Raw genomic sequence first — 26,353 nt, 5'->3', positions numbered from 1 at the left:
GTTGTTGCCTGCCAGCAAAGTTGCAAGAACAACAGCAGCAACGACAACAACAACAACAACAGCGACGCGCACATCAATAAAACGAAAATTACGGCAAACTGTCGCAACAAGCGAAGGGCAGGGGTTGAGCCAAGGGTCTCGGCGCTGTTGGGGTGCAGAGGGGGGCTTGTTTACCTATCGATGGGCGTGGCGGTGCCACCACGGCGGCAATGGCAACGGCGTCGGCTGCTGCGCGCAGTGAAAACAATCGAAATTATAGCAAACAAGCGCGTAAACTTTACGCTTTCAATGCTGCACGAACGTATGTGTGTGTGTGTGTGTGTGTGTGTAAGCATACGCCTGGCTGCAGTTCCATAGTAGTTGCTGTTGTTGTTGCGGTGGGGCTGCGGTGGTTGGCACTCGACAGCGTCATTTAAATTGCGCGACAAAAAGTGTTGCACAACTGCCAGCCTAATGCCAATACACACAAACACACATAGACACACACGCACACACATGCAAATTTACAGAGTTGTAAGTGTGTGTGCAGCGGTATTCTTTTTATCTGCGCATTATTGTTGCCCCTCCTGCCGCCCCTCCTGATGCCATGCAAATTCTCTCATTCGTGTGCACAAATTTCGTAGCATACTTTTTAGGGGCCAGCCACAACAAAATGTGTGTCAACAATGGTCGTTGTTGTTGTTGGTGTTATTGTTTTTGTTATTGTGGGTTCTCGGCTTTGATCATGGCAAATGCCAACTATTTTTTTTTTTTTTTTTTTTTTTTATACGGACAACAAACTAATGTGCGCCTTTTCGAGTGCGTCCAGGCAGATAAAACTGCAATTAGCCATGCGAAGGCTGTTTTGATATCCCTTTGCCATTTTCCCGCCCTCTGGCTGGGAGGCTTCGCCTTAAACGGCATTTACCAACACGTTTATTGTGTGTTTGCATAGGCCAAAGCCGTGCTAGTTGTGCGACCATAATTACATGTAAATTAGAGCCACATGTACAAAACGCTTCATTTATGAATATATGAATGCGGTTAATTAGACCGCAGCACATAGCCTTGCGGCCTCACTCTCCCTGCCTCCCTCTCTTTCTCTCTTTGAGTCTCTGTTTCTCTCTCTGCTTCTAATCGAAACCCTTATTTCGAGCAAACGTGTTTTCAAGTCATGTAATTATATTTAATTATTTTTTATAAAAAACACACAATCATTGACTTTAACAGGAACTTTTACACATACAAACACACACACGCACACATATGTGCATTTGCTTGTTTGTTGTGTGGGGCTTATACGGCAAAAGGTACAGTTCATTAACGTTCATGACATTGCGAGGCAGACAGAGAGGAAACCTTTTGTAATACTAATTAATACGAAAATAACATGTACCCATGGATATGACCCAAATCCAATAAAGTATAATTAAGTGAGCTAACGCGTGAGCATGCTCAGCCCAGAAGTACCCTGTAAATGAAGAGTAGTACTTCCAAGAAAAAGTCCATTAGATGAGCATAAATATTAAAAAAAAAAATAAATAAATAAATAAAATTATTAGCCCAACTGTTATCAAAGGATATCTCTTTTAAATTAAAACCTAATCCTCATATGAAAGACTCTGGATAGATGGAGGTCTATCATATAGCTCTAAGCAGTTCCTAATATGGCTTTAAGAAATTTGAGTTACATTGTTCAGTATATGAAAAATTTCATTCGGATAGTATAGAAATAGTGCAATATTCCCTATATAAACATAAAAATCAAAATCCACAAAATTCCCAATCCAAAGCCTTTATATAATTTAAATCTTTCCATTATATTTATATATTTTTAATCTACACTAAAAACCTCCTAAAACCCTCTAAAAACTCGAAAGCTTACAGGGTATGGGCGCACGAAGAAGACGCTAAAGGGTTGTCAATTTGCATTTCTTGCGCAGCTCTCACTTATTTTAGCCAATTTGTGAAATGTGTCCACATTGCGTTTTCATTGCATTAAAAATTCCATTAGCTGGAAACTGTGTGCATTAATAAAGGCCACAAAGAAAAAGTGAAAAATGAAAAGGAAAGGAAAAAGCAGCTCATGGAATATTTTCCAACAGAGACCGATAGAAATGTGGCTAAGAAAATGGAAAGACTGAAGAAGAAGAAGAAGAGCAAATCGTGTTTTGTTCAACTCACCGAAAATTCGTCCAGCTTCGATGGATGGCATTGTTGATGTTGTTGTCGTTATCAGCAGCCAGACAAAGCCATAAATAATGAGTCCAAGATGATTTCTCGATTTCACCGATATGCGCAGCGTCATTTTGTGGGCGTGGCTTTTGCGGCTGTTGCTGCTGTTTCAATTTGTATCCTTTTCTATATATTTATCTCTTTCTGAAAGCAAGTGCTTTGCGGTGGTTTACGTTGCGTGATTTTTTTTTTTTTTTTAATTTTTTTTTCTTATTTTTAATGGTATTTGGATGGGTTGAAGTTTTCGCCCATGGGTTATTCAATTGAATTATATTTTTGTTTACTTTCGTTGGCCAATTTGTTACACGCTCTCTCTTTCTCTCTCTCTCTGCCTCGCTTAATGTTTTTACTAGTTTTTTTTTTATTTATACTTTTGAATTTTCAATTTAAACTGTTTACATGCAGAGTCGAAGCCTCAGGTTATCATTTTATTGAAGCTGTAAAATGGAAAAGAATGTTTATTTTCATTGTGCCAATATTTGATTATTAGCTGCTGAAAAGATTGCAAGAGTTTTATTTATGTTTTCGAAATTGATTAGTGAAAGCTATATTTATCTACTAAGAGAAATTCATGTTGACTTCCAATGTGCGTAAATATGGAGGCATGGAATATTTGTGCACTTTACTTTAATGAATTGAAAGGATTTGAGAACAGGAGTAATGTGTAAGGATTTTATACAATAATAAAGAGTGTACTTTAATAATAAATACATGTGATCATATGCACAGCATATAATAGTTTCAAGGAAACTATTATATATACAAACATTCATTTCAGATTTTTCTTCTCGAATGTGCGCGCCAATTTCTAATTCCATATAAAAAAATATATATGAAAATGCCAAATTTCTGCTCGAATTCGGTTGCTTGCAAAATGGGCTAGCAGCCCTTTTGGCCGTCAATAAATAATGCCCCAAAGGGAACTGCAAATGCGCCAACAAAAAACGAGTTTCCAACTGTGTGCGCCTGTCATTTTCGAGCTGCGGTTGCAGAATTAACCAGGAGATGTCAAGTTGAAGCAGCAGGGAGCATAAACACAACACACACACAAACACACATAGATATAGAAAGACTGAGAGTGAGAGTGAGAGAGGTCTGTGTGTGTATGTGTGTTTGTGTGGGTTATAAAAGTTATATGTGCAAAATGAATTTGGCTTTTTTATAACAAGAACTCGGCGCACTCGGAAGTCTGACAACATAAAATGAAGTGAAATCTCCGCTGGTGGTGCCCAGTGAACTAATGGAGCTGAGCCGAGGTGGTGCGGCGCTGCAGCGGCTGCAACAGCATAAAAGCAGCGTAGGATGCGCCAACATAAAAGTGAAATTCGCAACAGCAGCAGCAGCAGCAGCAGCAGCAACAACGACAACAACAACAGCAGCAACATTGAACCGCAGCTGAGGGTTGCACATTTAATGCGGCAACAGTTACAACATGTGGCAACAAATGGTGCTGTTTGCAATTGTTGTTGCTGCTGCAACTTGGCGTGTTGCCTTTTGACTATAAAAAGTGCAAACTGAGCAGTAAGCGCCTTAAAGCTGCCACTTTGATGCGGAACATGCTACACAGCCAGCAGCAACAGCAGCAGCAACAGCAGCAGCAGCAGCAGCAGCAGCAGCAGCAACAAGCTTAACTACAGCTTGAACAACAACAACAGCAACAACATCACCTCTCCCTCTTTCTCGCTCACACACATGACGTAAATGTTGTGGTTGCTTTTAAAAACTTTCATTTTAACGTTGGCACAGCTACAAAACTGAAACGAAAGTTTTCGCTGCACCTTTTAATTCTTTGCCCCCATTTGTGGCATGTTGCGTACGCCCCAAAACGCACAGGCTGAGCAGGCCAACAGATGCTGTCATTGATACAGGAGCTGCTGCAGCATCCCACTTTTGCGATCAATTTAATTAATAAAGATTTCACCTATATTTCAATTGAGATCAAAGTTTTTTTAAGGCAACCCCAATGCCTAACCCCAAGGCCAGCTAAGAGCTTCTAGCTTAAAGCCAACACGCATGATTGAAGGGCCAACAACTTGGTTTAAGCACTGACAAACGTTTCCTATACGTCAATATTAGAGAGACAGAGAAGAGCTATTATATAAAATGTTTTAATAATCTTTAAACTATTACTAGGCTTGCTTTCAGACAAAATAGAAGAGGGTATACGAATCTAATCTAATCAAGTCGAATAAATTGTTAAAGTTTGCCTGAAAAATTTAAAAAATTTAAAAAAATTTTAAAACATGTATCACAAATTTCATTTATTTTTTATTGAGTAGTAAACGAAAATAAAATGCCTGTACATAATTATATCAAACTATAAAGTAGCTAACAAAAATTGGACTGTAATGCAGGCACACACAACTTATTTCTCATTTCTCTCTCAACTCAACTGCGAACAAAAACAGTTTGAAGTGTTTTAATCATTATTTGTAAAATTGTGCTTTTTAACTTTTAATCAAAACTCTTAACTCTGTTGAATAATTAAAGCTTACGAGAACTTTTTGTTGGCAAATATTTTATATTGAATATATCAACTCTTGAAAAAATGTAAGTTTTTTAAATATGGTTGCAGCATAACAAATATTAAAAACTATACATGCAAATATTTTATACATTTATTTGTATATATAAAAACACATATATGTATATTTACATGCGCCAGGGCTGCACTCGTATATAAGGTAATTATTTTCAACTAACAAAGGTTCGTGCACACACAATATAAGCTGGTTATCTATAAGCCCATTTGAAGAACCTTTTTGTTATATATTCAGTAGACTTTGTTACCAACTTCCGATGCATTGCCTTGTCTTGTTACTCTGATGAACTATAATCATTGCAGGTTTTCAAATATCTGTTTCTATCCAAACTAACTATCAATCATTGAAAGAAAACTGAAAATATATTTGCTATTTTTATTGGTATTTGCAGACTATAATTTACATGTTCATTTTGCTTTTCCTTTGTAGAGTTCACAATTCGAATTTCCTTTTAATATTTGCCAACAAGTTTCCTTTGCCTGTGCCTTTAAAATAAAACATTTTCATATAGAAAATTTCATATTGCAGCCCGCTTGGCTTTCAAATGAAAATGCAGCAAGTTTTTGGGATAAACAAATTGTTGTTCCACACGTTGATTTATGTGTTATTACTACATATTCTCCCTTTTCACTTTTGTTGCTCTCAGTTCGGTTCGGGCTGCTGGTAATTAAAGTTTTTTCTTACATTTCTCTCATTGCATATATACATATATTGTGTGTTAATATATATATGTATGTTTATAGATGTAGCTACACATCTGACTGTCCGCACACGGAACATACAAACATTTTCGGGTAAATAAGTTTTTGTGGCTATGCATGTATTATTTTGGACTTGAATCTGCCAGGAGCGTGCACAAGTGTGTATAAAGTATAATTGTGGAATCCAACTCCCACTGCTGACACACCCCTGTGTACACATTTATGTTCGGCTAACAATTGCTCCACAAAAATGCAAACCCCTCACTCTGGGGCAGCAAACCCCATTTGTGTGCAGCTGCAATAAAGGGTATTCAAATGTTTTGTTTTCCACCTGACTTTTTAGCTTTTAATATCTCTCTTCTTTCTTTTTTTTATAGTTTTTTTGCTGTGGCAATTTGCGAATTCAGTGTGAATCCCGCTCAACATTTATTTGCCCTGTTGAAAGTCATTAAAATGTTGTTAGTTACAGAGAATCAAGAGCAGGACTTAAGCTCGAAAGCAGAGATTATTGCGTTCAACACATTTGCCAACTGAATGGACAAAGAATTATTTCTGCTTCAGTGCTTGCATTATTTTTTAAATAAACAAAGGTACTTTAAATTACGTACTCTTGATATCTGTTAGGCTTAACAGTATTATTAACTTGATTTGGAGTTTTGACTGTCTATATAGCCATACGAAATAAATGCTCTATGAAAAGAGCAAAGAAATGAGTAAGATGGAATTTTTAACACAGTAAATTAATAGACAAACTATTTTTAAGTAGCTAAAAAATAAATGAATTAAAATATATGAAATACAAATATATAAAATTAATTAAAAATATGAAAAATGTTTATAGAAAAAAAAAAAAAAAAAAAAAAAAAAATGTAGTGAGCTGCAAATATTTGTTCATAAATAACAACTAAATCCCTATTAATTATTAAATTTAATGAACTTCCAATGAAATTTACATATTTTCTGTGCCTTTTCTGTTTTCTGATTTGATTTTCAGTATTTCTGAATAAATTCTAAATTTAATCATCAATTGATTTGATACTGAGAAGCCAAGAAAGCCAGAAATCCGTAAGTGGGGTTCGACTCCCAGTGCACTCCATTGTGGGCGAGTTCTTGGAAATAAAAGCCGAGAATTTCGAGTTGCTCCGAAACTTGTTCAAATGTTTCTCTGCTTTGTAGGACGCTTTGAATGCCAACAATTTATTGTAATAAAACATGCACAATCGAGTTAAGCTTTCATCTCATTATATTATATTACATATTATGCTATTGTAGAGCACATTCTATTCCATTCTTTTCTCCTCTGTTGCACTCATTGGTTCCACAAGTTTAGCTCACTTGCCTTTACTGGCACTTTTAAGTCATAGTAAAATTCATCGAACAGCACACATTGGGGACACATTTCTTTAGCGCTCACTATAATTATACGTTGCTGTCTGACGACTGACTATGCTTTTAAATAAAATATGTATGGCAGACATATAATCGTTATATACATATAATCACTATATAGACGGGCCGTGTCTTTGACTGGGAGTAGGCGCTGCGCAAGCACCTGACACTTAACGAGCGTAGACGCCGTCTAATCCAAACAGAGACGCTGAAGCCCACTAATGGCTAATAGTAACATTTACAGTTGCGTTTGCCGTTTGCCGTTAGCTGTTAGCTGTTAGCCTCGCAGTGGACTCTCAGGGTGGAGTGTCTTGCCTGGAGTCGCCTTGCGCTAAGCACCTTAACGACTTGGGGCCAGCTCGAGCCTCATCAAGTGGTTGCCAACTGCTGCTGACCAACTCAACAAGTTAGCCTCCCCCTCACTCCAGCCGCGCTCTTTTGGCCCAGCTAATGAGCAGTTGTCGATGCAGCAAAGCAAAGCAATTAAACTGCCAGCGAACATTTCCGTTCAGCATTTTCTTTCTATTCCACAAAAGTAACTGCTGAAGGGTTGACAGCCGGAGTTAAGACTAGGTGAGGCGGGGCAGGGGCGAGCAAGTGGACAAGAAATCCCCGAGTAAATAGTTCAGATGTCACTAGCCGATTTGCAGTTATGACAAAGCGGAACAGCGTTTCGCGCAGTGTAGAAAAATGCAACCGAATGCTACTGCTGGAGCTGACAGAACTTGAACTTAAATTGCGCAGGTTGTTAATGAATAGCAACGAGCAGATGGGGCTAACGGCAGGCAGCTGACACTTGCCACTGGGCAGGTGCAGGGCGGGGCAGGGTAAGCAGAAATATGGCTGAGCTAGCGGCAAGGACTCGACTGCATAAAGTAAGCAACAATATTACACGAAATATGCAAAGGACAAGCAGCAACAGCAACGGCAACAACTGAGACAGCAGCAACTGTTGCTGTTGCAGCTTGTAATTTACTGCTTATTTACGTTGAAATAAAAAATGAATTAAGCCAGCGGAAATGGAGGAAGAAGCAAGGTGAAAGCTGAGCGGGGCGCGGCGCAATGAAGTTGCATAAATAAATAATGCAAAAAAAAGAGGAAGAAGAAGAGAATAAATTGCTGCGAATAAGCATCTGATATAAATGAAAAGCTTTGACATGTCGCAAATGCACGCGAATAAATAGTCAAGTTTTTATCCCTTTCCGCTTGAGCTGCACAAGAGCGATAATTAGAGCTAGGTAAAGAAGAAGAAGAAGAATTGGCCAAAAGGAACAGCACAGGCCAAGAATGCTTTATAATGATTTACATTGATTTGCAAAAAATATAAAGTAAATGTGAAAAAAATTAAATAAAATGAAATAAAAAATAACAATAATATAGTTATTTCTACTGAAAACTATTTTCATACAAAATTAGCTCTAAGAAATCTGCGTTGATTTATGACACAAATTATTTTTAAAATACATCTGGATCTGTTTAAGAAAATATCTTAAAAATAAGAAAATCATATTCCATTAATGAAAATAAAAATTTCTTGCTGCTATCAATTACTATATATTAAGAAACTATAAGGTAAAATAAATATTCATATTCAATTCATAGGCAATACTTTTCAATTGCAATTTTTATAAGTGCCAAATTTTCAAATGAAATAATTACCATTTTAAACCTTTTTTTAATATAGACAGAAAAAAAAAAACACGAAAAGATCTGATTTAATTTAAAAAAAAGCAAATAGTTTTTTAATTCATTTGGCAGCATAAATTATGCTTAAAATTCTCGATTAATTTTCCTTGGAAAATAAATAAAACCGATTTCTTCTATTTAAATTTGCATTCTATTTCATTTGATATTTTTTTTACTGAATTGCTGGTAAACATTTCACTTTTAGAATAGATTGAACTATTTATTTTTTATTCGCAATTTCTTTGAATTTTCTATTTTCTTTTACTTTTACTCGCATTTTCTGTCATTTGGCGTTTGGGAATGTATGATTTACAAGAATAATGAAAATTCCTATTAGTTATATATATTTATATATATTTATAGATATTACTATCAAATATATTTTCTTTGTGCCTTTTAAATACTTTTGTATCATTTTCTTAAATATTTTTTCTATATTGTTATTCAACAAACAAATTTCACTTATTTTCACTCACTTTAACCGTTTTTCTGTAACAGTTTTGAAACACAGTTTTATAAATGTATTATTTTTATCTATATTTTAACAATAATTTAAAACATTTTTCTCTTGCAACTAAAATGTTAGAGAAAAAAAAATAAAATAAAAAAATTAAAAATTATTTTCGCTAAAAATAATTCTTCAAGAATTTTGCTTGCTGAGAAACAAACTGCCAACTACTTAATTCCAATGGAAATTACACAGGTTGCAAACACACACACGTGCACTGATACACTCACACACACACACACTGTTACAGAAGACTGCAAGAGCCACGGAAATTCAAAGGCGAGCAACAAAAGCCGCGTGTCAACATTATGTTGCAAGCATTTGTCTGTAGCTGCTCCAGCGCTGACTGCAGCTTATGATGCCACACGTTGCACAATGAATAGCAACACGCAGCTCAAGTGCAGCTGCAGCTGCAGCTTTTCTCAAGTATCGAAGCAGCCGCAGCCGCAGCCACAGCAGGTGTTGCCACATAAGGAGAAAGAAAATGCACACACGCACACAAATGCAATTGTAATTGCTGCAAGTGCTGGCCACAATGGCCGCCTGTGCCGCAAGATGCGGCAAGTAGTTTTTGGTATTTGTCTGCGCTGCAGTTGTTGCATGCCACTCACACAAACGTAATGGCTAAGCGTGCCGTAAACCGAGCTTAGCTGCCCAACAAAATAATTGAAAGAAGAGGCGAAGGAGAGGGAGGAGGAGAAGGAGGACGAGTAGGAGGAGTCGAAGGAGAAGGAGAAGGAGAAAGAATAGAAATGAGCAGAAAGGAAAGTAAAGCAGCTAATTTGGTTGCACAGCCGGTCAGCCACTCATCTCTGGTACATGCCCCATGCCAGATGCCGCACGCCACATGCCACATGCTGCATGCCGCATGCCGCATGTCCCTTTGGCTCGTACTTGGCTGCTGCTCAAGTGCAGGCAGCGCCGTGCGTTGGCTTACAATGAATTTATTATTTGCTGATGTTTGCTATTTGGGGCACGTGCCACAAATTTTAAAATACTCATAGTTGTGCGCCGGACGTGGCACACTTGAGCCAAAAATATGCCATCTGTGTATGGCAGAGCGACAGGGACAGAGAGAGACAGAGAGAGAGAGAGAGAGAGAGACAGATGTGTGTGTGTGTGGCATCTTTGGCTTTGCCTTCAACTTAGTTTTTGATATTATTTTTGTGCCTGGCTGCGTTTGTTGACAAACATTTTTTGCTGTTGCCTACTTTTCTTTGTTGCTGTTGCTGTTGTTGTTGTTGTTGAGTGGGGCAAACAACAAATGAGGCAATCGAGCAGCAGGCCATTGGGGCAACGGTCAGTGGCAACAACAACAACAACAGCAGCAGCCGCAGCAGCAAAAACAACAACACGAAATCAGCGCAAATTCAGTGGCAAAGTAAATAAATTTTCTTTTAGTTTGCTTTCACTGGCTGCCGCACAGAGCCTGCCACAAGCTCCCAGCCCACATGCCCCAAGCCGCATGCCTCATGCCTCCTGCTGCCATTTAGAGCCACGAAATGTCTTAAGTCGCTGGCGGCTTTTGTTGCCCCCAAAACGAAATGGCCAAGCATAAAAATGAAAAAACAACTGGCCAATGAGCAACATTAAAAAACGCACATGATGAACACTTCATACCCTAGAAAAGCAGCCGATGGGGTATGCAAATGTGTTGCCTATATAGCAATAATTTTAATTTGAGAGCGAAAGAGAGGGAGCTCTATAGCTTTCGCTGCCTGAGTAGGTAGATCCAAATTAAGCTGTCGATATTAGACTAGCCCGATATTTATCATATACAATCGATTTATATAAGATTTATGCCGATTGTCCGACTGATTAGAGCCCACATTAACTGTCTCACTCGCTCTACTCTGCCTGCTCTCGCCCACTCTTTCACTCTACATGCACTTGTTACATCTTGCATATCCGCACGCATATGCCCATCTGCAGGGTATTCAAACATGTAGCGCAATTGACTGAGCTGCTGTTGCCGTTGTCGAGAAGAAGCGAATGAAATTAAGAAAAATGGTCGCAAAGGGTTCGCTTAGTGTTTGTTAAATGGCACATGAAACGTTGATCGAGGTCCTTTTTCGACTCACTGTGTGTGCGTATGTGTGTGGGTGTATGTGTGTGTGTGTGCTTGTGCGTTAAGGTTTGCCATTAGAATTCGGCCTGAGCGCCTTTTGCGAAAGTTTTCAAAGTCGTTTTGCAAATGCCAAAACAATTCTTTCGGTTAAGCAAAAGCGCCAACAGCCCACACTAATTAAACTAATTAATTGAAAGGCGTTCACGCTGCTGGGCGTGGCAGGGCTTAATCAAGTTTAGAACTTTTAACTTAAGCTAAAAAGCAAAATAGGTCGAAAGCTTTTTTTCCCCGTTTTAAATAATTAATTCGATTGTAAGATTTTGTGGCCCAAAGCCAGAAATTTTCTTAAACTTTGTTCAAATTTATTACAATTTTTTATTTATTTTTTTTTTAATATATATTATATTATGTATTTTCTTGAGCATTGTTTAATACCATATTTTATTATTATTATATATATATATATATATATATTTTTTTTTTTTATACTTTATATTATTATATTTTATATTAAATTTCCTTAAAACATTTTCTTTAGATTTTTTGCATAAATCTTAACACAGGATTTTCTTAACTTAAAATAATTGTTTGCCTTTTCCTCATGTTTTGTTTACTATTCAGTTATACTAAAAACAGAAAAAAAAAAAAAAATAAACAAATTTCAAACATTTTTTGAGTAAGAACCATTTAAGCTCAGATCTAGTTGCAATTCTCTTTTGTTTTGAACATCAACTTTCATTCAAGTGTAGGCGTCAAATGCCAAAGGGGGCGTGGCGCGAAACGCTTTGGGCGCTTTGCATAAATGCGAAAATATTTGCATTTGCGGCGAGGCCCCGAAAAGAAATTTGATTGTGTACAGGAATATGCAACGCCAAAAATTTGCATGCCTCAAAAGTGTGGCATGCCCCGAAGGGTTGCGGTATGTGCAAATGGTGGAATTAGGGGGTTGAGGGGTTGGGGTGTTGGGGGGCTGTAGGTGCGGTGCAGTGAGTTATGTTTTAGTGCAAATTGTGGGTCAGTTGTAGGCACCTTTTCGTTGTTGGCTGTTGTTGCACTTGTTGGCCGCTTATTGGGCTGCTGCCGCTTGCTGCAGCCGGTGGCTGCCACACGAACGGAACACTAAATAAAACATTAATTACACACTTGACTTTTTTTATTTCAACACTCGCCTTTGGCGTTTTTCGGGATAATTAAATTTTCTTCTTATTTATTTTATTTTATTCTTTTTTTTAATTTCCTTTTATGTTTAATTTGTTGGCATGGAAAAGCGATTGAAACACGGCTGAAGCGTTCAGCGTTGGGAACGCGCGCACACGCGACGCGAACGCACGAGGTCCGTCAGCGGCTGCGGACACATCCTTACGAGCGCACAACAAACACGAGACTGAAGCTTCTTCGTTTTTTGCGCTAATAAATTCTCAACTCAATCAGCGGGCAGCGACGCGCCGCTTCGTGTCGCCATTGCCGAAGTGCTCGGCATACAACCCACCACGCGCAGCCGAAGTGGCTGGCGTTAGCAGTTCGGGTAATGCCTTGGACATTTCGGTCGCCAATAAGAGAGTCAAATGGGCACTCCGAAACTCACCACACGCAGCGTCTACAAATGCTGCTGATAAGCCAACGACTGATAAGAGGTTGTCCTGCTCTTTGCTCACGACCTACGAAACCAACGCGAGCGGTCCAACTGGAATTGGAATGGCGTTCAGCAAGTATTCTATGGTTGTACAAAGCATTAAATAATTTTAAAGCGATTTAAAAATATTTGTAAATTTAATTTAATTTAATTATTTTTATTCGCGATTTTATTATTTTAACTTTTTTAAAAGAAATTTATGCAAATATTTGACAATATATATTTTTAATTTTAATTATATATTCAACAGCAAGTTTAATTAACATTAAAAATATATTAAAACTTATTAAAAAATATTTCAGTTAATAACAGTTCATATCATACTGCACACCTGTTGTCATGGCGCAAATACTTGTTAAGAGCGTTCTAAAGGCTGAGCCGCAATGCTAAACTCAACAGAAGATAAAACGATTTTTGACTAACATAACAAGCCTAATGCCAAGGCAAATGTTTTTAACAGCAACAAGGAAACTATGCTGGGTTAACATTTCGAAAATCAAATAAGAAGTTAACAAGCAAACAAGCTCGTCCTGCGAAAACAGTCTGCGCTTTTACCTTTAACATAGTTCTGTCAGCTGCTGTAACTGTACTGCAAACCACGAAAGTCGCATATGAAGGAAACATGCATACAAGCAGGCGCTGTTCGACTCTGTTAAAAACGAAAATTCCCCTTCACATTTAACACTCCATGCCAACCGAGAGCATAGTTAACAGTTGCTGCTGCTAACAGCTCAGAAAACTACCCCTTGAACAGAACACTTTACTTTCAATGCTAAAGATAACATAGTAGTTCGACTGGGGAACAGACTACGGAACGCTAACAGCAATTCGAATTTCGAAGGGAAGCTAACAGCAAATGCTATTGGCTGTACACTTTCCGCCTCATACAGTACAGCAGGACGTAGCTAGAATGTTATAACAGATAGCAAAGCTAACAGTAACTCGAATTTCGATGTGAAGTTAACAGCAGATGCTATTAGCAGTACACTTGCCCCTTTATACAGTACAGCATGACGTAGCTAGAATGTTATAACTGATAGCGGAACACTAACAGTGATTCAAATTTCGAAGTGAAGTTAACAGCAAATGCTATTGACAGTACACTGCCCCCTTCATTCAGGACTAAGCTAAAATGCTATGTTATGTCATGTCATGCTATGTTATGTTAATATTGGAAACTTCGAATTGTCTTTGGGGTAGAATAAAATTCTATTGGCTTTACATTGCTCTGTAAACTAGGTGGGTATTTAACAGATATGTAGCAATATTTGTTTGCCAGTTATGTTGCTGTTATTTTTGACTTTCTTAACAGCTCGCTTACGTTGACTTAGCACTTAACAGATTTGTGTTCAGCACTTGACTTCTGTAGCTCTTGCTAATCAAGCAATATTTAACATGGCCGAACACTTGTTAGCTAAATGCTAACCGTTTGATGGCGTTCTCAAACACCGAGTACTCATTGACACTACTTTAAATTAACTACAGTTTCATCCACTCCTCCCCGTCCTTCCCCATTCCTAACCACGTAGCCCTACCTCTACCACAATTTAATTGCAATGAGCTGCAAACATTTAAACCGAAATGTGTTTTACACCCATCGACAGCGCTGTTAAATGCTGCAGCAGCCCTCGCCCCCTAAGCCCATGGCCAATCGCTTGTTGGCAGTCATGTTAAACAGACATGTTGCTGCTGCTGTTGTTGTTGTTGTTGTTGTTGTAGCAGTTGTAACCGCTGTCAACGCCCCTGTAGGCCAAGTCGACGGACAAAAAGTCAACCCCTAACTGAAGACGCCGTCAATTATGGCAACAAATTTTAAATTGCAAAAAATTGCAATGAGGCCAGACCAAGGGCTGATTGCTAGCTATTAAGGGTGAGCAGAGAGGGCGAGGGGAGAGGGGTGGTCCGCTAGCGGGGTGTTGGCGTCAGGCGTAACCGAAACTAATTCGCAACAAGCGCAATAAAAATTATGAACAATAGCGGAAATTAAGCATGCCAAGAAGCCAGACGGCTGAGAGCGTAGATAGTTAGATAGATAGATATACATATATAGAGTGTATATGGGTATGGAGCAATGCAGCTGGATCTGCAGGGGATGCATGGAACGGTACAGTGAGCACACGGCACGAGGACAAAGTGATACTTGTGGCTGGATTCACTTGCGATTGCATTGACAGCGCAACGAAATGCCAGCCAAAGCGTAACGAATGTGTGGAACACAGCAGAGCAGACGAGGAGTTAGTGAGTGAGTGAGAGAGAGAGAAGAGGCATAGGTTATGTGTGTAGCTGGTACTGTGAACACCGTGATTGGCGGCTGCTCGACATGCAACACTTTCGCTGCAATGGCAAATGCCCGACCTGATGATCGTTAGGGCCAAAGCTCAGCCAGCGGCAGCCGCCAAGCAAAAAGTTTAATTAGCAACTTTTTCAGGCTATCCTTGCTGTTGTTGTTATAGTTGTTGTTGTTATTGTTTTGGAGCTGGCGTTGAGTGGCTGCTGCTGCTGCTTCTGCAGTTTCCGCTGATGCACCTTTTGACTCGCTGACACACACACATGCACATGTATCGTGGTAAGCTGATAGCTCAATACACATGTGTGTGTATGTGTGTGTGTGGGTGTATGAAAAAACTTATACTAAAACGCAGTCGAAGTAGCTAAAATAAAGCATATACCAACTACTTCAGCTACACTTAGAGAAATACTTAGAGTAAAAGAACAGAGATAGATTATTGAAATATGCATCAAAGATTTACCAGACTAAAACGAATCTCAACTGTTTTATTTGCATTTCTTATGTATATGTTTCCTGCGTAAGGATACTTATAGAGCCTATCTGGTATACTTACTCAACAAGACATACATAAATAGAACGAATATACTCAATATTTTATACTTCAAGTTGAACATAATAAACAGATTTCAATAAGTATTTGGCTTAATAAAGAAGCTTGAAATAAAAAATTATAAAAATATTTTTTTAATTGAAGTACATACAAAACTATCTGATAATCTAATCAAAATATCTGTTAATAAAATGGAAGTACTTGGCAACTTTTTGAAAATAATACTGCAGTTTTCTTTTTAGTTATACCCTCAGCATATGTTTAAGTACTGCATAAACGAGTTAATTTTTGCAATAAAAATACTAGCTTACCCTTTTTTCTCCAAGTGCATTAATGTTGCCTTGAATGCAAACACACACACATTACATATTAGATATCGCTTTCAAAATGAAATTCCTTCAATACCCAAACTTGTTTAGAAGCTTTTTGTACTATCTACTGTGTCTATTCTCTGTGTATTGTCTTTAACATAGATGCGAAACGCATTCAAGTGGAGTCCTACGTTTCTTAGGGAGAAATGGTTCTCGAGATCAGTTTAAGAAATGTGCAGCTTAATTTAAAGTATACACTGAGCATTTTCTCTCAGTGCATGGCAGCCAGCGTCGACGCGAGCGAATGACACTTGACAGTGATTTATGCTCGAGGCCACTGATAACCCGGCTAAACTGGGCGGCATGTGCAAATCTGGGTCGTCGCTAGGCTGGCGAGAGTTGGCTCACACCCTCCTCGCCCTCCACCACTCACTCCACTCTCCACCATCCACCCCCTCGCCCTCCCCCCAGCCACTTCTCATTGTTGGGCATGTGTTGGGTTTTCTTTTGGCTTGTGCGGCATTTTCATGCCGCAAATGTTGCAATTTCGAGGCAAAACACTCGCATGTGCAATCATTTTTTATCGCAAATCTCGCAGCCCCGCCCCGTCCCGCTCTGCCCTTGGCCCAAGCCCTTAGCGGCTGTTAGCTATGAGCAGCCCCTGCTCAGCGGGGTGTTAAATTGCCGCTGCCTCTTTTGCCTATTGTCCAAGTCCCTCAGCCCGCCTCATTCGGCGCCATTAACCGTCTGTCAATTCCCATTCAATATGAGCAGAAATTATAGATCGACCAAATCTGTTGCAATTGAGGCACAGCAAAACGCATTACAACTTCTGACAGGACACTGTCAAGATGTTGCCGATAAAAAACGAACCTAATTGCCGAGTGCACTTCCAACTACTGTGTGCCATTGAGTGCCTGCTGCAACTGTAATGTGATGCCTGTCAATCTGCTTTGAGATCTTATATATTTATATACTTATCGATTTTCGTTGTTTCCTTACAGTTCTCATGTTTGACTTATGCTGAAAGAATCGTAGGCAGTGTGTGTTCGAGATCTGGCAACGCCAATTAGCATTAAGTTGGCTGCGATGTGAATAAGGAGAGCTAAGCTCAGAAGGTCAGTTTGAAACCCGATTAATAGTTATTGCAAAGTAAGAAAGGATTCTTTACACAAAGTAATAAAGATTCTATACTTTTACTATTTGCATATAAATAGTAAAAGTAAAGAAACAGTTAACTTGGTTCCGACATTAGCTCCCTTATGACTTGAGAATAGTCTTCAGACTTTCAGCAAATGAATTTGATTTCCCGATATCTTGGCCCTCTCATTTTTCTCTCTCACCTTGCTCTATACTACACTTACCTGTGTGTGGTATGTAAGAGTAAATATTCAAAATTCAAAGTCTGTAGCTTACAGTTGAACAATCAACAAAACCAATAAACGCTTTTAAATTGCTATACAAATACTAAAGCACTTTAAGTTTATAATCTAAATAAGAGACTCTTAATATGTGGTCAATCTTTTATTAAATTATCTTGGAGATATTAAAATAGATGGTATAAATATTAAATATAGATGCCATTCATGGAAAATGCACTGCAATGGACATTTCATCCTATGAAGTAGATTAAAACTTGGTTTTATATATAATAAATATTCATGAAGCGGCTATTAATTTATATTTATATATACATATATATGTATATAGTACATATGTACGCCCATTGGTTTTTTATTGCTTGTGAATCGTCAATGCAGTTTGATAGAGGCTGATCGCATTTAAGACATTTGATGAGGTCGTTTTTACATTTAGCTTTTACTTTTAATGACCTGCGTCGGGCTGTATTTCACCTACGCCCGGTCGCAGTGGCAGCGCGTTGATTCTGAATGGATCGAGGAAGCGCGGATTCGGGTGGCAGCGCTTGTTGCCATTTCCGTTTCCGTTATGCCGCTGTCGGCTTCATGTCTATATGTTCCGTTGTTATCCGCTGTCCGTTTGTCTGTTGGTCCGTTTGTCGTGTCGCATGTTTGTCAGGACAGGACACAGGACGTGGGACGCGGGACGCGGGACGCGGGACGCCGTCGTCCTGTTGCACATAAATCGTTTAAAATAAAGTGATAATTGCATTTGTGTTTCATCTGTCAAAAGGACGACAGCACGGCGAATGTTTCTGTACCTACATATGTATGCATCTGTGTGTGTGTGTGTCTCTCACTCTCTCCATGTGTACATCTGTGTGTGTGTGTGCAGAGCACCCAAATATCTGGACGCCACTTGCGCGACATTTTATGAGTGTCGCCGCCATATGAATAATTGCGATAGCAGCCAATTTGAATGCGATGCCAACCCCTAACCCCACCCAACCCTTACCAATTGCTGAGGGTTGTCATTCTCGCTCTATGTGTGCTTGTGTGTGTGTGTGTGTGTTAATTTCAGTGTCACTGTGAAGTGGATTAAAGTATTTGCATCGACTTACACCCTAAAACGAATGCAACCCCTCAAACGGCGCCCGAGCCGTAGCCGAGGCCGGAGTCAACAGTCCAGCAGATGAATCATTCAGAGTACACTGAGTGCCACATACGCAATTTCTGAATGTTTTGTTGCTCTTGTTCGTACCTACGATTTGAGCCTCATGCCTGATTAATATGCGACGTCCCGTTGTCCTGGCGCTGCGTGTGAATCGGCCAAGTGTTGCCGGCTTTAAAGTTCTCGCCGAAAACCCACTTGCAATTGAAACGTTCAGCAAACAGCATTAATATTTATATTGTTGCTGCCAGAGGGACAGAGAGAGAGAGAGAGAGAGAGAGAGAGGGTGAGGTGGAAGGGGTCTGCACACTGCACGGCAAGTCGATGTCAATTGCGGCATCAAGTGCCGCATCCAGTTAAGGGATTCAATTTGAATGCAAACAATAAACGTGCGACAGCTCAGACGCCGCATGTGGCAAATTAGGCCGCATTCGATGCCAGATCAGGCGAATGCAATATGCTCAACAGCAAAAAAAAGGAAAGAAGAAGAAGAAAAGTAAACGAATAAAAAAATAAATAAATATATGGAGAGTGCTGCAGGCACAGCTACCCCACAGTTAAGCCAAAGATAAGGGTCGAGCAGAATCATTTTTTTTTTTAACTCAATAACTGAGATTTTTATTAAGCGATTGCCGTGGCGGCATGAGATATAAGGATGAGATATAAATTTTAATTAATTTAAAGGTAAAAGCTATTTATGTGTGTATATAAATGATATTTGAATTTCATTGCGTGTCCATAGAAACAAACGTAAAGGTAGAAGTATATGTGTTTATATAAGCTATCCATTGCATACATATATGCAAATAAATCTTTAGCTTATGAAGTAATAGAAAGCTCAGATGCCACAAAGTATGGAAATATGCTCTATGTATTTAAAGTATTGATTTTGAACCTAGAGACATATTAAATACAGTAAAATAAAGCACTTCGTTGTTTGCTAAAGAAAAATTAATTTTTATAGATTTGTATTATGAATGAAATTACTTTAATAGAAATGTTGAGATTAAACTTCAATAAATGTTATATTAAATATTAATAAATATTATATTATCCACGTAAAATAGCTTTTCTTTGTTTAATGCTAACTCTGTTTTTATAGCAGAGCTTGAGATAAATGAATATAGATCTAGATCAGAATTTGTACCTTTGGATTTAAAGTAAGTTAACATTTACATATGTATATTCAATTAATTGATATACACTGAAACTTATATCTTTAAAAATAAAATTAAATAAAAATAAAAAATCTTTGCATTAGGATCCTCTCAATAAATAACACTCTATTTCAATTAACTTCAAGCAAATTCACTTTATTGAATAAATAATTTAAATACTTTTTTTTTAACCTCTCCACAGCAGTTCCAATTTCAGGCGCCTCTCAGTGTCTCCTTGCTGCAACGCGAATTTTTAGCACTGTCCTCGATTGGGCCCCGACTGCAGTGTGGGGTTAAGCTTGCGTGTTTGCCAGGCAGGACAGTGTGAGTGGTTGTATAGAGAGTGACTGGGACTGGGCCGTGGATAAAAACGTGTCGATTTGATGAATGGCGTTGATTAAGTAAACATTTGGAGCTATTTGCAGACTAATTGTGGGCCATGCATCAACGTGCTGTGGCAGTTAAATGGCTTATTAATATTTAACGAGCATTTGCAAGAGAAAAACAAAAAGAACAGCAACGAACACAACAACACCTCAAATAAATTAAGCACAAACGCACGAGTCGCGCCAGGGGTCGCCTTGAATCACATGTTATTTAATTGCTGCCCATTTGCCTAATTTCGAGAGGAAGTCATAATGTGTGTGCCCTGTACTCTCCGCAGAGCTCTGAGCTTGCGGCATGCACCAGCACGTTGCATGTCCAGCAGTTGCAGTTGTTGAAACACTAGCCCAACTCTCTCTCTATCTCGCTCTCTCTCTCATTGGCCCAAACATGGGAAATAACTGCAGTTGCGCGGGCTTTTAAGTGCTCGTCAAGGGAAATGAGTTTCACTTTTGCATGCCACACGCGCGACTTTTTCCGACTCCGCGTTTTTCCATATTCATTTCCCTGTCAAATACTCGTACTCAAACATGCGCTTGAAAGTAAAAGAGCAAAACATAAAAAAATGCCAGCGAAACCAAAGCTGGGGACAGAAATGTGCCCTATTAACAGTGAATCTATGTACTCAAACTAAGGTCTTTATCATTCCTGTCATCGAGCAGAGTTTTGTTTAGAGTTCGTTTTTTCAAATCAAAAGGGAATCTAGTGTGACCTGTATCAAGTGAAATTTAAGCAAGCAAGTTGCATTAAAATTGCATTGCATTCTCTTGAGTTTCAATGACACATAATAATGATTGATGGAAGAATGAGAGTTAAATTATATGAAAGGAAAACAATGGAAGATCTATGCTACAACCCAAAGATGAAATGCTAATCTAGTTGACTATCAATCTATTTTCCATCTATCCGTCGAACCATAAACTATTTCTTATATTTGTTACTCAATTTTCAACTGGATTGATATAAATAAATATATATGTAGATAAGAGTTGAAAGAAGCAAAGGCTTAATCTGAACATATTTCTATTATAAATTTCTCAGCCAGTATCTATATATCTACATATGTATGTATGTATATCCTATTTAGCTATCTATATTTGAAGTTATTATTAAGATATTATCTATCTACATATGTATCTGTTTAGTTTTATATATTTATTTATTATATATACCTATTTAGTTATCTGTATTTTAAGTTAATTTATGAGCATTCAGGTATATCCACTAGAGTGGGCCACTTTGACATTTCGCAGTTTAATTTCCACTCAAACTACTTTCAATTTATGCAATTTGCAACACTGCAGCGCTCACGAGTTCAGCAATTGTACAACACTGTTCAGTTGAAAGCGCTTGAGAAACGCTTGGACAAAATGCGCTCATTATGCACATTATTCGGATTCGTAATTTTGCAGTGCGCATTATAATTCAGCGCCACTTAACTGTTGGCAAACAATTTCAACAGTTCCAGCGAGGAGCACTCTAAAGCAGGCAGTAGAAGGTACCCACCCACCCACTCTCCCCCCTGTTAACCTCTAGCGCAGCATGAGTTCCACTTTTTGGTTGGCAACTCATAAAAATTAAATAAAATATGCATTACGTAACTGAAAAAAGTTGAGCTAAAAGTGCGACAGTTGTTGTTGTTGTTGTTGCCTTTGCTATTGTTGCTGCTGTTGTTGTTGTTGTCTGACAAACTCATTTCAGAACAGCCTCCCACACACAGACACACACTTACACACAAATAGGTAGAGATAAGAACTGTAGTTACAATAAATACATATGCAGAGGCAGAGGCAGCATCGTTGTTGGCATTATAGAAATCCCGTTAAACCCACTTAATTCAATAAAACACCTTTCACACACTTGGCGCTAAAGCCGACAACAAACTATAACGTTTAGCATTAGTGAGAGTATTTGTGTGTGTGTGTGCCTCTCTCGCTGTGTGTGCGCGTGTGTGGCATTGCTTTAGAGTGTGCGCCAAAAGCTACTTCATGGCTGCAATTTACGTTTAAAGTTGCTTAAAGTTGCTAACGACAAAAGTTATAATTGCATAACGTGCTCACAAGGTGGTCCGCTGGAGGATGAGTATAAATGTGTGCGTGTGTGTGTGCGTATGTGTGGGGGGCTATGCTGCAACTACAACTAAAGTCTGCGAGTGTATATGTGTGTGTGTGTTGCAACATTCGCATGCGAGGCAGCATATGGCAACCGGAAATGAAACGTAAATCAAATAAGTAAGAAGCGCGCAAAGCGCACACGCATACACAAATACACGCACACTCACACACACACGTATACTAGCACTGCTGCCCTAGACAAGTGTATTGTCATTAGCGACAAGTGCAAGACATGGCAGCGACAACGACGAATCTGTCGCCCAGCATTCTCGCTCTCTCTCTCTCTCACTCTCTCCTTCTCTTGTCTCTCTTTCTCTGAGAGCGCTGGCTGACGAAATTGAAATTTTCTTTTTTCCTATACCCTGCATGCATTGTATTTGTATCAGAATGTATTGTCCATGCAGACAGACAGGTAAAAGCAATAGAAATATATATGTAAGAGATGGAAATGTATTTCCTATATGCATATATGATATGTTGGCTATAACATTCTGAACTTGGTTGTCAATACAAATGTATTCCTGATTTCTAACTTACAGGGGATAGTCTTACTCGATTTGCCACGCCCAAAGCTAACATTTTAAGAAAGTCGTAACGTTCCATCAGACTTGAGTACGAGTACGGCAAATATAATCCAAATATCAAGTCGCTAGCTTCAATGGCGGCGAAATGGTATGCGTTTAGTCGGACTGAAAGGCGAACAGACAGATAGACGGACAGGCAAGCGGACAGACAGACGGACGAGCAGCATAACGGACATTCCTCAAGCCTAATGCATTCAGTTCACTTTATAAATCAGTGTAATAAATACAGGGTATCTGCCGAACGACCAGTGACTACGTAAAGAAACGTGAGTTTCTTTTCCACCTCCTTTTTATACCCTGAACCCATTGAAAATGGGAAATCAGGGTATAATGGTTTTGTGAAAAAGTATGTAACGGGCAGAAGGAGGCGTGGCAGACCCCACAAAGTATATATATTCTTGATCAGCGTGACGAGCTGAGTCGATATAGCCCTGTCCGTCTGTCCGTCCGTCCGTCCGTCCGGCCGTCCGTCCGTCCGTCCGTATGAGTGCGTCGATCTAAGAAGTTATAGGAGCTAGAGAGCTGAAATTTGGCATGCATACTCGTGTGTACCATACGCAGTACGAGTTTGCTTTATTTTTTCGATAAATTGTCCGATAACTTTTTTATCGAGAATAATCGAAAAATTGATTTTGTTTTTTTAGCCTAACTTGAACATTTTTAGACCTGGAGTCTTCAAATTTGTGTTGTATATAAAGTTAATCGATACAAAGATTTTGTAATTTACAGATTTTGGATACCACGCCCCATTCGCCCCCAATTTGTAAAAAACGCATTTCAAGTACTAGAGACTTGTGCTTTGGAATGTACACACACATTTACCATATGATTACACTCTGAAAGTTTCATGAAGATCGTACGTCTACAAAAGAAATTATTTGACAAATAAATTCTCATAATATTGCCCACACTGTAGCGCAGCCCAAGCGCAGTCGCTGCTTACTGCGCAGTTAGCAGAGCGCAGGCTTATGCGTGCGTGTGGATGCATGTGTATGTATGTGTGCATAAAAGAAGTGCAGAATGATTAGAATATCAGCTTAGAGGGTTTAGGGTATCTCCCAGTCGAGCAGTCTCGACTGGAGCCTTCTTACTTGTTTTTTTTTTTTTTTTTTTTTTTTGGAAAATGCATTTTTTGAGGAAAACGGCAAGTGGTAAGCGTCAAGTGGCAGCACTCATTGTACGAGTTGTTGGGCTCACAGGGAAAGGCATTGAAGGAAATTGTTCATATTATAAATAAAAGCGGAAAATGTTGCGAGCAGGGCAATGACGGATGCGACACACCCAGCACACACACTCAGCACACACACACGCATGGCCTGCCTGCCTGATAAAGTGTCAACAGCAGAGGCACTGCGAGTGGGCGTGGCATGTCAATTGCTTTTGCTATTTTCATTACTTTTAAATGTGTTGCGCTGAATTAGAAACATTTCATTTCATTTCATTCCTTTGCTTTCTTCTCGCACAACTATTTCCCAGCTCTTCTTCAGCTTCCTGTGAGTGCGTCTTCACTTCCGTCTGCTGCCACCCAGCCAGCCAGCCAGCCATCCACCACGCCACGCCCCGTTCCAGCTCCTGCCCGAATTCTGTTTCGGGGCGGCATTTCGAGTAGGTGTTAAAAATGTTTTACGTCTTAATAGCGCTTCGCCGTGGCCTGGGCACGAGGCGTGCGTGTATTCCGTTGCCTTTGTCTTGTCCTGCGTCCTGCTTACAGCCTTCTACTGCTCACTCTGCCCCTGCCCCTGCCCTTGCTCCAGCCCAGTGCTGTCTCTGGCACACGCTGCGCTGCCGTTGCTTTTCTATTTCCGGCGCTTTTTTTTTTTTGTACATATCTGATTTTTATTTTTATTATTTTTTTGGGTCTGATGCCAGTGGGCGTGGCAGAAGGGTTCATTTGGCTCACAAAATCTGCCGTCTGAACTAATGTCCTGACGAGTCGACATTCTTTTCGATTCAAATATTCAACAATTAACGCCGCGGGTGTTGCGTAATTTGAATTTTTTACGACATCCTTAAGAAAATAATTCAATTTAAAGGAGTTTTAATATGATAATTGTATTTTTCAGCAGCGACTTATTAATTTCTGAGAATATGTTTGAATCAATTTAATTCTTTAATACGCACCTTAAAAAGTCAGCTTAGCTAGTTCCAGTAAAAATGGAATTTAATACTAATTGTGGCACAATTTATTTCAGGGAATCAACGCAATGCCTGTCAATAGAGTTAGGGTAATTTATAATGTATTTAAATAATATTATTATTTGTAATTTTATGTTTTTGGCAAATATTTTTTATCTGCTGAATGCAAAGCCTCAAGTAATGATTGTGCCTATATGGAATACCTCTCAGCATGAAGATCTCATACCAAAGGAGATCTAATTTTTTTGAACTGAGTGGATAGTGAGAAGCTGAGAGCTACAATTAGAGCTGGCGACTCCTGTTGCTGACAGCAGCAGGCGAAGGTTAAATAGATCTGAAGATCTTGAAATATAGAATAAAATAGAATGAGATATAATTATGTTTAGACTTTAAATGACTAAGTCCATAAGTCCACTTACTAGTTACTTAGTTAGTCTAATACAATGAGCTTTAACAAATTGTAAATAAATAATAATACAAACATATAAACATGTTCATAAATATTTATATAAATATGTTCATAAATATTTAAAGCTCAGTTCGATTTTAGTGAAATATTTTGTAATTTTTCTAAAAGCGAGATTAGGTTAAATAATTTCTTAGATTTCCATTAAAATTATAATGCCAAAGGCAACGAATAAACATCAATAATGAGTATAATTTGATCAGACATTCATTTTCATTGTCTTCTTCAGTTTAAAATACGCAACAAATGAAGAAACTAGATATTTGGCTTTTGACTAAGTTCAAATATCTTAAATATCAAAATCTAAGCTAAAGGTAAATATTTTATTCAAAATGTATGCCCTATGTATATAAATGTAAATGTATATAGGTATATATATATATATATATATATATATATATATATATATATATATATATATATATATATATATATATATATATATATATGCACTATATATATATGTGCACTATATATATATATATTCATATACACATGCTTATATATAAATATACATGTCAGCATACCTAAGAAGCTTTCGACAATTTAAGCGCCTTGTCAAAATTCTGTGCTATCTGAGCATTAGCATTAGTCGCATTTACATATGCAGATATGCGCGCGTATTTAAATTACTTGTAGCTTTTATAAATGTCAAATGTTTGCTAATTCACATGGAATTTAAATGAAAAACTAAATGCTAAACTTATGTTGCATTTGCGTGCAAAAAAATGGAACTAAAAATATGTATTATTGTTGCATAAAAAATGGCAAATATTTTATGTGAAAGCCGCGTCAATGGCAAAATGAGGCCAAGCAAAATATAATTTCAATTTCCGTTACAATTATTTGCTGCTGTTGATCTGTTTAGCTATGCATCCGTAACATCAACAGCCCGCACTATGTGCTCCCTTTCCCTCCCCAGTCGGCCGCTTAAATAATTTAAATTAAATGTTGAACTATTTTCGCATTAGAGGCCAAAGCAAATGCAACTGCAACTGCAACTGCAACAGTCATTGCCACAGCCATTGCAACTGCCACAGTGCACATTATGGACCACAAAGACTCAGTCATTTTGGCCAGGTTTTAATTT

The 26,353-nt window shown here is 38.5% G+C and overlaps 1 protein-coding gene across 5 annotated transcripts in view; it reads right to left on the bottom strand.

Annotated features, from left to right (window-relative positions):
* Positions 1 to 12,510, bottom strand: part of Ptp99A (Protein tyrosine phosphatase 99A) — a 153,327-nt gene extending 140,817 nt beyond the window's left edge. For all 5 annotated transcript variants that reach the window (XM_089466305.1, XM_018013504.2, XM_089466342.1 and 2 more), the window contains exons 1-2: positions 12,139 to 12,510; positions 2,164 to 2,651 (exon numbers count right to left, since the gene is read on the bottom strand). In XM_089466305.1, the coding sequence (XP_089322431.1) occupies positions 2,164 to 2,287 (124 nt within the window). In that variant the 5' untranslated portion in view covers positions 2,288 to 2,651; positions 12,139 to 12,510. The remainder of the gene's footprint in view (positions 1 to 2,163; positions 2,652 to 12,138) is intronic.
* Positions 12,511 to 26,353: the final 13,843 nt, after the last annotated feature.

Source organism: Drosophila arizonae, chromosome 2 (assembly GCF_054131065.1).
Source record: "Drosophila arizonae isolate 15081-1271.41 chromosome 2, UAZ_ARI_1.0, whole genome shotgun sequence".
In the NCBI taxonomy this organism is placed as follows: domain Eukaryota; kingdom Metazoa; phylum Arthropoda; class Insecta; order Diptera; family Drosophilidae; genus Drosophila; species Drosophila arizonae.
The sequence above is the reverse complement of the archived record's forward strand: the minus strand, read 5'-3'. Positions and strand labels throughout refer to the sequence as shown.